Below are 12,473 nucleotides of genomic sequence, written 5' to 3' on the forward strand. Positions count from 1 at the left end.
GGAAGCCAATGAAGGGAAGCCAAAACAGGAGAAATCTGCTCTCTCTTTCTAGTCCCTGTCAGGACTCTTGCTGCAGCATTTTGGATTAACTGAAGGCTTTTCAGGGAGTTTTTAGGACATCCTGATAATAATGAATTACAGTAGTCCAGCCTGGAAGTAATAAATGCATGAACTAGTTTTTCAGCATCACTCTGAGACAGGATATTTCTAATTTTAGAGATGTTGCACAAATGGAAGAAAGCAGTCTTACATATTTGTTTAATATGTGCATTGAAGGACATGTCCTGGTCAAAAATGACTCCAAGGTTCCTCACAGTGTTACTGGAGGCCGAGGTAATGCCATCCAGAGTAAGAATCTGCTTAGATACCATATTTCTAAGATTTTCAGGGCCGAGTACAATAACCTCAGTTTGATCTGAATTAAGAAGCAGAAAGTTAGCGGCCATCCAGGTCTTTATGTCTTTAAGACATTCCTGCAGTTTAACTAATTGGTGTGTGTTACCTGGCTTCATGGACAGATAAAGCTGCGTGTCATCTGCATAGCAGTGAAAATTTATGCTATGTCTTCTAATGATGCTGCCTAAGGGAAGCATGTATAATGTAAATAGAATTGGTCCTAGCACTGAACCCTGTGGAACTCCATAATTGACCTCAGTGTGTGAAGAGGACTCTCCATTTACATGAACAAATTGGAGTCTATTAGATAGATATGATACAAACCACTGCAGTGCAGTACCTGTAATACCTACAGCATGTTCTAATCGCTCTAATAGGATATTATGGTCAACAGTATCGAACGCTGCACTGAGGTCTAGCAGGACAAGCACAGAGATGAGTCCACTGTCAGAGGCCATAAGAAGATCATTTGTAACCTTCACTAAAGCTGTTTCTGTGCTGTGATGAGCTCTGAAACCTGACTGAAACTCTTCAGATAAGCCATTCCTCTGCAGATGATCTGTTAGCTGTTTGACAACTACTCTTTCAAGGATGTTTGATATGAAAGGAAGGTTGGAGATTGGCCTATAATTAGCTAAGACAGCTGGGTCTAGAGATGGCTTTTTAAGTAAAGGTTTAACTACAGCCAGCTTGAAGGCCTGTGGTACATAGCCGATTATTAGAGATAGGTTGATCATATTTAAGATTGAAGCAGTAATTAATGGCAGGACTTCTTTGAGCAGTTTTGTAGGAATGGGGTCTAAAAGACACGTTGATGGTTTGGAGGAAGTAATTATTGAAGTTAACTCAGAAAGATCAATTGGAGAAAAAGAGTCTAACTTAACATCGATGGTACTAAAAGTAGCTGTAGATAATATTACATCTGTGGGATGATTATTGGTAATTTTTTCTCTAATGATAAAAATTTTATTTGTGAAGAAGTTCATGAAGTCATTACTAGTTAACATTAACGGGATGGTTGGCTCAAAAGAGCTCTGACTGTTTGTCAGCCTGGCTACAGTGCTGAAGAGAAACCTGGGGTTGTTCTTATTTTCTTCAATCAGTGACGAATAGTAAGATGTTCTGGCTTTGCGGAGGGCTTTCTTATAAAGCAGCAAACTATTTCTCCAGGCTAAATGATGATCCTCTAAATTTGTGACACGCCATTTCCTCTCCAGCTTACGAGTTATCTGCTTTAGGCTACGTGTTTGAGAATTATACCACGGAGTCAGGGACTTCTGATTTGAGGCCTTAGTTTTCACAGGAGCTACAGTATCCAGAGTCGTACGTAGTGAGGAGGTAAAATTATTAACAAGATAATCGACCTCTGTTGGAGTAGCGTTCAGGTAGCTGCTCTGCTCTATGTTGGTACAGGGCATTGAAGATGATAACAGTGGGTGGATTATATTCTTAAACTTAGTTACAGCACTTTCAGAAAGACATCTACTGTGATAAAGTCTACTCTCCACTGCTGTGTAATCAATTATTGTAAATGTAAATGTTATCAGGAAATGATCAGACAGCAGAGGGTTTTCAGGAAACACTGTTAAATGTTCAGTTTCTATGCCATATGTTAAAACAAGATCTAGAGTGTGATTAAAGTGGTGGGTGGGTTCTTTTACATTTTGAGAGAAGCCAATTGAGTCTAATAACAGATTAAATGCCATGTTGAGGCTGTCATTTTTAGCACCTACATGGATGTTAAAATCACCCACAATAATTATTTTATCTGAGCTGAGCACTAAATCAGATAAAAAGTCTGAGAAATCAGAGAGAAACTCTGTGTAAGGCCCAGGTGGACGATAGATGATAACAAGTAAGACTGGTTTCTGAGTTTTACAGCTGGGGTGGACGAGGCGAAGCATCAGGCTTTCAAATGAATTAAAAGTCTGTCTTGGTTTCCAACTGTGTCTTCTCAGTGGAGTGACAAGTATCATCAAGATATTTAAAGAGAGCCACACAGTACAAACCAAGCCTGACAGATTCCAAAGACTGGACAGAAAAGTAGTGAGAAATGACACTAAGCTGAGTCTTAGCTAAATCAGGAATTGTATTTTCCACGAGAATAATCACCTGAACCCTGCACAGGAATGGACTGGGAGGTTGAGTAACAAGAAAATTCCCAGTTCTGCAAAAAGCATTTAGTAAGCTAAGGACAACCTGGAGAAAATTTATGCATACTGGAAGTGCGTCGTTTGGTCAGATGAGATGAAACTAGAGCTTATTGGTCCTTCTTATGTTTGGAGAAAGAACCCAAAGAACACTGTCCCCACACTGAAACACCGTGATGGGAGTGCTGTGGGGATGCTTCAGTGTGTCTGGAACTGGGAATCTTGTCACAGTGGAAGGATTCATGCAGAAAGAATGACATGTGAAAACAAAGCAAATCACGTTGTCTTCCAACATGACAACAACACGAAACATACATTGCTCCAAAACTCCCTGCAGAAGACCAAGGTGAGCGTTAATGACAAAGCCCTGAAAGTCTGTGGGGTGAACTGTGGACCGAGGTGAATATCAGAAGACCAAAAGGTTCTCATACTTGGAGAGCCTTAAAGGAAATTCACCAGTGGGTGAATGCTTTAAGAAGTGACTTCTTACCACATACAGAATCACAATCCATCATTTAGCTCCGTTCCTCTTCACCATCTACACTGCAGACTTCTCCCACAACTCCATCCAGTGCTTCCTGCAGAAGTTCTCTGATGACTCTGCAATAGTCGGCCTCATCACTGATGGGGACGACAAGGAGTACAGAGGACTGACCCAAGGCTTTGTGTACTGGTGCCAGCAGAACTACCTCCATATGGCGTTATTTTTGTGCCACTATTCTGAGCGCACGTAAAAAAAATTTGAGTGCACGTAAAAAAAGTTTGCAGGTGCAAGTGTTGCATTGTGAGGAAATTTATTTTGAGCGAAGAAAAGCTAAATTTGAGTGAATGAAACTCATTGCTGCGTGCAAAAAATGGATTTCAGTGTTTGCTATTATCCACACGCACACAATAGCAGCACCTCTCGCTCAGTTTTTGCATTTGTGCTTGCTCGCAATGTGTTGCTCGCGCTCTCAACATTTCTGCCCGTGCGCGCTCAACTCTTTCTGTACACCATTATATGTGTGCCACAAAACCAGCCAATCACAGACTGGGATGCAAAAAAATCTGATTGGCTGTTTTGGTCTCCAATCAGCTCGAAATGACGAAATGCAATATCCCAGAATCCATTTCGTCCAAAACTCAAACGAGGCAGTGGCGGAGGAACACAGAGTGGCGGAGTTTGAAATGTTACTCTTTCTGGGTCACAAAATAAACTTTTCAGATATTTTCATGCGAGAATGTTGCTGTGTAAACTTCAAATGTCTGCTCGATTTATCGAGACATCACATATTTGCGTAAGTTCTCTAATGTTCTCGGAGATGCCTGTTACCCACCAGCTGACCGCATAGCTGGACTGGTGATTTTTCATTTTTATGTTTGTTTGTTTGTTTTTGTGACGGTATAAACAATGAAATGTGGTGGATTAGCCAATTGGTCATGATCAACTCTGGGCTGGACCAATTACAATACATCCGTATTGACGGGAAAAGGAACGCTATTCGTCCCGAACTTCAGCTAGAATGGAAAAAAGACACAAAGCTGGAGTTATTCTGTCTTTACGCTGCAGCTGCCTGTTCTTCTCTCATTCTCTCCCCTCCCTCTCCTGTTGCTACTTCAGTTATGAAACTGATCAATGATCAGCTGATCGTCTCTCTTGTTTGTTTATCACCCACTTTGCGCCAGAAAGAGGAAACCAGCGGATGTCGCGCTAAACAACAGCAGCACGTTTAAGCTTGATCAGCTGTTCTAAGAATTTATTTAATATTAATTTCTAGTATCAGCTGATGTTTGCTGGAGCCACAGCTGTAAAGCTGCTGGTCATGATATCGGTTTGGATATGTGGTGAGAGGGAAACATGAAGGTGATACAAATCATACATATATACCAACAAGACAGTGTACATCACTGTCACAACAGCGTTTGTTTCAGTTCAAAGGCTTTATGGTTTTTCCTATAATACCTGGTGGTGCAGTCGGGCGATTTTTTTGTCAGTTCAGCCTCATATATTAGGTTTAACCCGAGTGACCACCCGGTCAGCTGGTGGGTAACAGGCATCTCCGAAAACATTAGAGAACTTATGCAAATATGTGATGTCTCGATAAATCGAGCAGACATTTGAAGTTTACACAGCAACATTCTCGCATGAAAATATCTGAAAAGTTTATTTTGTGACCCAGTAAGAGTAATATTTCAAACTCCGCCACTCTGTGTTCCTCCGCCACTGCCTCGTTTGAGTTTTGGACGAAATGGATTCTGGGATATTGCATTTCGTCATTTCGAGCTGATTGGAGACCAAAACAGCCAATCAGATTTTTTTGCATCCCAGTCTGTGATTGGCTGGTTTTGTGGCACAAATATAACGGTGTACAGAAAGAGTTGAGCGCGCACGGGCAGAAATGTTGAGAGCGCGAGCAACACATTGCGAGCAAGCGCAAATGCAAAAACTGAGCGAGAGGTGCTGCTATTGTGTGTGTGTGTGTGTGTGTGGATAATAGCAAACACTGAAATCCATTTTTTGCACGCAGCAATGAGTTTCGTTCATTCAAATTTAGCTTTTCTTCGCTCAAAATAAATTTCTCCTCAAAATGCAACACTTGCACCTGCAAACTTTTTTTTACATGCGCTCAGAATAGTGGCACAAAAATAACGCCATACCTCCAGATCAACGCCAGTAAAACCAAGGAGCTGGTGGTAGACTTCCGCAGGCACAAGCATCCTCCACTGCAACCACTGAACATCCAAGGTATGGACATCGAGGCTGTGGACAGCTACAGGTACCTTGGTGTTCATCTGAACAACAAACTGGACTGGACTCATAACTCAGACGCCCTCTACAGGAAAGGGCAGAGCAGGCTGTACCTGCTGCGGAGACTCAGGTCGTTTGGAGTGGAGGGCCCACTCCTGAAGACCTTCTATGACTCTGTGGTGGCCTCAGCCATCTTTTACGGCAGTGGTTCCCAAACTTTTTTTGCCAGGCCCCCCTTTGTTTTACAAGAAAAATGTTCGCGCCCCCCACCAAACGGAGATTATTTAAACTCCTTTTTTGCGTTTACGTGTGGACGAGGATTACAGAGTTCGTCACGCAACGTCAAAGGTATGTGCCTCTTTTCACGTCACGCTGTGCGCCACGTTATTGTTTACATGAGATGGATTGCAGAATGGCGGATAGAGACAAAATACTGTTAATCTGACTATCTGCAGGTTTTACACGCAGTTACTGTCCCTCCATTTAGAAAGGCAGAGGCGTCACGGTGTAATTATTTTACATATAGTTGTTTTTTTTTCCTGTGTAATAATATTCAACATTGCTGTCAGTACATTTTTCAAAAAATGTCTCTCTGTGCAAAATGGGTTCAAAAACAAAAACAGCTGTGGGATACTGTTTGTCCGTGATTTGAACCGGGGGAACAAATTACGGCAGGATCAGCCTGATATTATTTGTATCCCGCTGTAACTTTACTGCATAAAGTTACACCCCCCCTAGGGGGCGGCCCCACACTTTGGGAACCTCTGGTTTACGGTGTGGTCTGCTGGGGAGGCAGCATCTCTGCTGGAGACAGGAAGAGACTGAACAGGCTGATCAGAAGGGCCAGCTCTGTTCTAGGATGCCCTCTGGACCCAGTGGAGGTGGTGAGTGACAGGAGAATGGCGGCTAAGCTGTCATCACTGTTGGACAACATCTCCCACCCCATGCATGAGACTGTGAAGGCACTGAGCAGCTCCTTCAGTGGGAGACTGCGGCACCCACGGTGTGGGACGGAGAGACTCTGCAGGTCTTTCCTCCCCACTGCTGTCAGACTCCACAATAAAGACTTTTGCAACTGATCAAACACACATCCATGCAATAAGACTAAGTGCAATACTCTTTATCTGACAAAGTTGTATCTTTACTCAGTTGTGTATAGCATTTGTATTCTATTTTTATCCTTTTGTATATATTATTTTATTTTATTCTATTCTATTCTGTACAGTTGTGTATAGTATCTTATTCTCATTGTATTCCAGTGTTCTCTAATTTTTGCTATATAACTTTGCACTGTCCACTTTCTGCTGTGACAAAACTAATTTCCCACGTGTGGGACTAATAAAGGTTATCTTATCTTATCTTAGCAGGTGGTTAAACCTCACATAAATCTCCCCCCTGTCTGTATGATCACAGCTGCCTCTCTCTAACACACACCCCCACAGTCATATGCTCTTAATCAAAGGCTTCACCCAAACACATGGCCTGAAGCAGTAAAGCAGGAATGGAGGGATGAAATGTAGACAGCGAGCCACTTCAGGTCAAGAGAAACCAATAAAGATGAGAGGCAAGAGAGAGAGAGAGAGGAAGGAAGGAAAGGAGAGATGGGTTATTGCTGTTGGTAAGAGTGCAAAGGTACTCCTTCAGGCACAACACACACTTATTTTCAGCTGACTGTGTGCCTTCAGAAGATTCTTGTTTTGCTTCTCAGTGTGGAGCTCACTCTCAGTCTTTCTGCTTTTGCTCTTTGTTTGCTTTATGCAAACCTGTCCCCATTACCTCCTGGCCTGTAAATATTCTTACTCCATCATCTACAGAAATTATTTTTTTATAGACAGGATTATGAAAGAGACAATGTCGAAAAGCTTCTATTATGAAAAATTAAGCAATAAAAGATTGTAAAAAGCTTTTTACCTTTTATACATTTCCCACCATCTTTGCTTTTGGAGAACTCTCTCTTGTCTCTTACAGTCTCTCCAGTCTCAATGCTGGTCACATGGTGTGGGCTGTTTTCTCACTCTCTGATAGGGTGCTCTATCTAAACTGCTCACAGGTGATGCTGGCTCTGCAAACAGCTTGACATCCCACCTCAACCCCTGCTTACCTTCTTTTTAGCTTCCTACCTGTGCCCATAGGTAGAAAGCTGAAGTCAGGATCTTTTGTCCAGCTGTTACTAAATGTATTAAATGATCTTAATAGAGAGAAAAATCATTCAAAACAAAATGTGCTTTCATTATTTTCATTGTTTTATAGCTTGGGAATGAAACCTCACCTCAGTGTCCTGAAGTGGAAAGAGTTGGCTGTATGAAGAACTAGTATCTATGTCTGGTATGTTAAATAACTAAAACATCAGCTGACGACTTCTTCACTTGGGTATCTCCACCTGCAGCTCCAGTCAGACCAGGACCATGGCGATGGCTCAGTAAAGTACGTTCTTTCTGGTGAGGGGGCTGGCACCATCTTTGTCATTGATGAGAATAACGGCGATCTGCACGCCACGCGCCGCCTTGATCGAGAGGAGAAGGCCTTTTACATCCTCAAAGCCACAGTGGTCAACAAGTGGACGGGTCAAAAACTGGAGCCAGAGACCGAGTTCATCATCAAACTCCACGACATCAATGACAATGAACCAAAGTTCAGCAAAGAGGTGTATACTGCCAGTGTTCCTGAGAGGTCTGATATTGGTAAGGACCTCTCTCACTGCACTTTGCTGCTTTGTGTTTTGGTAATATTAGTCAGTAACAGTCATGGTAATGCAACTCTTTCAGGTACATCGGTCACCCAGGTGACAGCTACAGATGCTGATGACAGAATGTATGGGAACAGTGCCAAACTGGTCTACAGCATCAGTCAAGGACACCCATACTTCTCTGTGGAGCCAAACACTGGTATGTTTGACAGACATCGAGTACTTCAGGGGTGTCCAACTCCAGGCCTCGAGGGCCGGTGTCCTGCAGGTTTTAGATCTCACCCTGGGTCAAAACACCTGAATCAAATGATGAGTTCATTACCAGGCCTCTGGAGAACTTCAGGACATGTTGAGGTCATTTAGCCGTTTGAATCAGCTGTTGGATCAAGGACACATCTAAAAGCTGCAGGACACTGGCCCTCGAGGCCTGGAGCTGGACACCTGTGGAGGACTTGATGATACCGATCGTTAGGGATGGGTACCGGTATCCGGTGCCATGATGGCACCGGTTCTGACATAAACGGTAGTAACCAGACCAAAAAGCAGCGCACATTTCGGTGCTTTTTTTTCGGTGCTTTTTTTTGCGGTGCTTTTTTTTTCCTGAGCCAATTCTAGCCAATCATTTTACATTTCCGAGGATAGTAGGCGGGGCCAGGTACGTACGTTCTTTTAGAGCAGAGCTACAGATTAAAAATGCCCAAGGCGAAGCGATCAAAAGTCTGGCTGTACTTCACAGCAAAAGATGCAAACTCAGCAGCCTGCAACAAGTGCTTTAAGCTGATACTGTGATACTGTCAAAGGAGGTAACACCTCAAATCTGATGAAACACCTGGCGACGCATAGCGGGCTTTTTTAAAGCCGAGAAATGCGCCGTGTTTGATAGCTTGCTGCGAGACCTCACACCGTGCACATCTACTGCGGGTGTGGTGCCTGTTATCGGACCCGGAGTTAGCAACATCCCCCAAAAACCCGAAGAGTAGAGTCCTGGCCCCTAGCCCTGTCAGCGTAGCAGAAATGATGAGGATGATGATGGCAGCAGCAGCCGTTCTCCTCTGCGTGAGTAGCTTCATGTTGTTCGTGTGTAATTAACGTTGAGTACGCTAACCACATTATTACATTAATGCATGTAAGGTGAACTAGCAAACACCGTGGTAGTTACATGCGGCTGTCTTCTTGTTTGATGGCAGATACTCCCTTCACCCTGGCCAAAAAGGCTAAAATGACCAAAGAAAAAGTGGAAAACAGTTAAACATGAGAGGTTTTTGGACAAAGTTTGTGTTTTTTCCATTGTTTAAGCACTGCTTCCAGCCAAGAGTGAGACCATATATGCCCTATAGCTGCAGAAAAGGCTAACATTGTTATCCTTTTACAAAAAAACAGCTGAACATGAGAGGTTTTTGGACAAAGTTTGTGTTCTCCATTCTTTAAGCACCGGTTCGAGCACCGTTTAAGCACTGGCACCGTTTCAAAAGTACCGGTTTGGCACCGGTATCGGATAAAACCTAAACGATACCCATCCCTACCAATCGTGACAAAAGCATAACTTTTTGTAAAACGTGTCTTTATAAAACAAATTATCACAGTATATAGTCAGATTCTCAAAACCTTTTGCTGCCTCGTCATGAATCGGAATGATGACTGTATTTCAAGAATTGACTCAAACTGGAAAAGTCGTTGCTGCCTTCACCTTTTTATAGAGCTGATCAATATGGTCCACATCTGCCTCCACTCACTGGACCTGCTGCTGCCTCAGCCTGCAGCCTCCTTCACCTCCTCATCTCACTCCTTACGCCTGAAACCCATTAACATTAGCTGCTCTCAGCAATCAGCCTAGTTTCATCATACAGTCCTCACCTATGAGACTCGAAACTTAAAGAAGTCCAGTCGCTCCCTGGACTAACATGACCTGGATGACTGAGGACCTACACAGACGTGGAAGGATCATTATCGGTTACCTGTAGCTCCCCTCGTCTCCAGATTGGTGTGAACTACTCGTACAAAGTTAGAACTAAAAGTGCGTAAATGGGTCATTTAAATGGAAAGTAGTAGGAGGAAGTTTGAATTGTCCGTGTGTTCCTTTAAGATAGTCTTTAATGCTAAACTAGGCTAAATGTAGCACATGAAACTGATCTCACGCCTGTGACACGTGAGGGACACATCCCAAAATGTCACACTGCTGACGGTGTGTAACCAAAGCCGTGGACTAATTTCACTGGATTTCACTCTTACATGCACATTTTACTGATGTTCTTGCACGGCACTGTAAAGTTCATGTAAATATCTTTGGTCTGATAGAGCTTCACTAAAATATATTGTTATAGATACAATGAATTGCAAAATATATACCTATTGTGCAATGTTACTGAGAGGAAAGGCAGATCAGATCAACCTGCTAGTTCTTAAAAGGCTCAGAATGAAATATTTGCAGTGACAGGCACAATAAATGGTCTGATTCTTATATAGCGCTTTTTTACTCTCCCGGAGTACTCAAAGTGCTCTATACAACACACCACGTTCACCCAGTCACACAAGCACTACCTCTATACTGAGTACTTTCTAACTACACTCACACATTCACACTCCGATGGATGCATCGGAGAGCAACTTGGGGTTAGTATCTTGCCCAAGGACACTTGGCATGCAGACTGGAGGAGCCTGGGATCGAACCTCCAACCTTCCGATCAGTAGGTGACCTGCTCTACCTCCTGAGCTACAGCCACACAATATTATGTGAGCATGCAGTTAAAGACCTTCTGCAAGTAATTCAGATCATTAGAAGCATTTGTGGTGTATTTCACAATGGGATCAGTAACTTTTGCCTGTCTGTAAGTAAGAACTGATAAATGTGAGAAAGCTGATAAATTTGTGGGGTCTTTACTTTTCAAAGGTATAAAGTGCCAGGAGGCGACTGTTGTGATTCAGTGAGATATAAATAGACTGTGTGAGTCCTGTCATACTTCTATTTAGTCCTGACTGTCAGATGTGGACTGGCCATTAAGACATTTGGGGGTTTGTCTTCTGGGCCTTTTTCACGAGCTCTGACATTATACAACTTTCATACAGACATGCCACATGTTGTCTTAGCTGTGGACACACAAGCTGTGTAAACTGTAGGAAATGAGCTGCCATCACAATTAAAATGAGTGAGTGGGTGGGGGTGTGCGGGTCATGTCCAAATACTGATACTTTATATCCTCATAAATTCAACATAATGGTTGTTCTTTATTACCTAAAATCAGTCTTAATTTACACAAAGTGTAATGTGGGCAATGAAAATATGCGAAATATGAAAAAGTCACTAATGAGCAACATGTTTACAGAAGAATCATTAGAATCATTTTAGTAGAATTATTGGAGCATCAAAACCCACACAACAGGTACACAGATTAATATTTATGGACAGCCTTACATTTCAGGAACAATGACTTCTTACATTACTTATTTAGACCCCAATAACAAATAATTTCTGTAAAGTGTTCAGATATAAATGAATGAAATAAACATTTAAATCTGATCTAAGCTGATCAATTTTCTTCTTTGGGTTCCTCATCGTTATTTTCCATATCATAATATAAACATGTGCTAACACTCAACAACAGGCACAGGAATAAAAAGTGTTTAGGTGATCCAAACATGGAGAGTTGCAGATAACACAAACAATCCAAATGAACACATTGTGTGTTCTGTTAAATTAATAGTACAGCGATCATAGTCTGGATGTGGTGCAGCTGTGGTCGTTGTTTTCTTCTTTTTCTAGGATATTCTTCACAGTGTGAATTAAAAGGTTGTCAGGGAGCTTATGATGAGCTTTTTTGCTGCAGCTTCATATCATAATTTTAAACAATACATCTTTTTTTAAATAAAAAAAAAGAACTACCATTGAAAGCTTACTGCAACTTCCCTTTGCACATTTTTGTGCCTCCCACATAAAGAAAATTAAAGCAGTTATATATACACATATGTTTTTTACATATATATGTTTTTATCCTTTCCATTTAAAGATGAAGAAAGTGCATTCCTCATTCAGTACACTCTGGAACACTGCAGTACCAGTTTAGCTATAATGAGAACGTTGCATCCTTACAGCGTGACATATTAACATAATAAAACTTTAACCAAAGAAGAAGACTCATTTCAGCATTAGTCTAATAAGGTAGTGTTCACAGCTTTAACTTTACAACTTTAACCATCAAACACACTCACTGTACTAGTACAACACTGAGAGACAAACCCTGACAAAAAATCAAAAGATCATGTTTCAAAGTGCCACAGATTAATTTAAAAAACTTTGTCACTAACACATCACCTTAGTGCCAGTTTAAAGTCTTTAAGCTGACCATTTTGTGGGTCCCCATCTTAGCTTTTTGTAGGCAGATGTGAAAAATGTGATGGATATGACTATAAAACCGAGGAATACTGCACACACTGTTATGGTCCCACACTCAAACGTACCCTAATGCACGTGCACATGTGGGTGCAACCACAGTAGTCCCCTGCTGGTCATTAGAAAGAA

At 42.0% G+C, this 12,473-nt stretch overlaps 1 protein-coding gene across 1 annotated transcript in view; it reads left to right on the forward strand.

Annotated features, from left to right (window-relative positions):
• LOC100701150 (cadherin-6) overlaps positions 1-12,473 on the forward strand; it is a 58,952-nt gene that overhangs the window by 20,494 nt on the left and 25,985 nt on the right. The window contains exons 3-4 of the mRNA XM_005464510.4: positions 7,661-7,955; positions 8,040-8,159. Coding sequence (XP_005464567.1) covers positions 7,661-7,955; positions 8,040-8,159 — 415 coding nt within the window. The remainder of the gene's footprint in view (positions 1-7,660; positions 7,956-8,039; positions 8,160-12,473) is intronic.

Source organism: Oreochromis niloticus, linkage group LG18 (assembly GCF_001858045.2).
Source record: "Oreochromis niloticus isolate F11D_XX linkage group LG18, O_niloticus_UMD_NMBU, whole genome shotgun sequence".
Taxonomy (NCBI): domain Eukaryota; kingdom Metazoa; phylum Chordata; class Actinopteri; order Cichliformes; family Cichlidae; genus Oreochromis; species Oreochromis niloticus.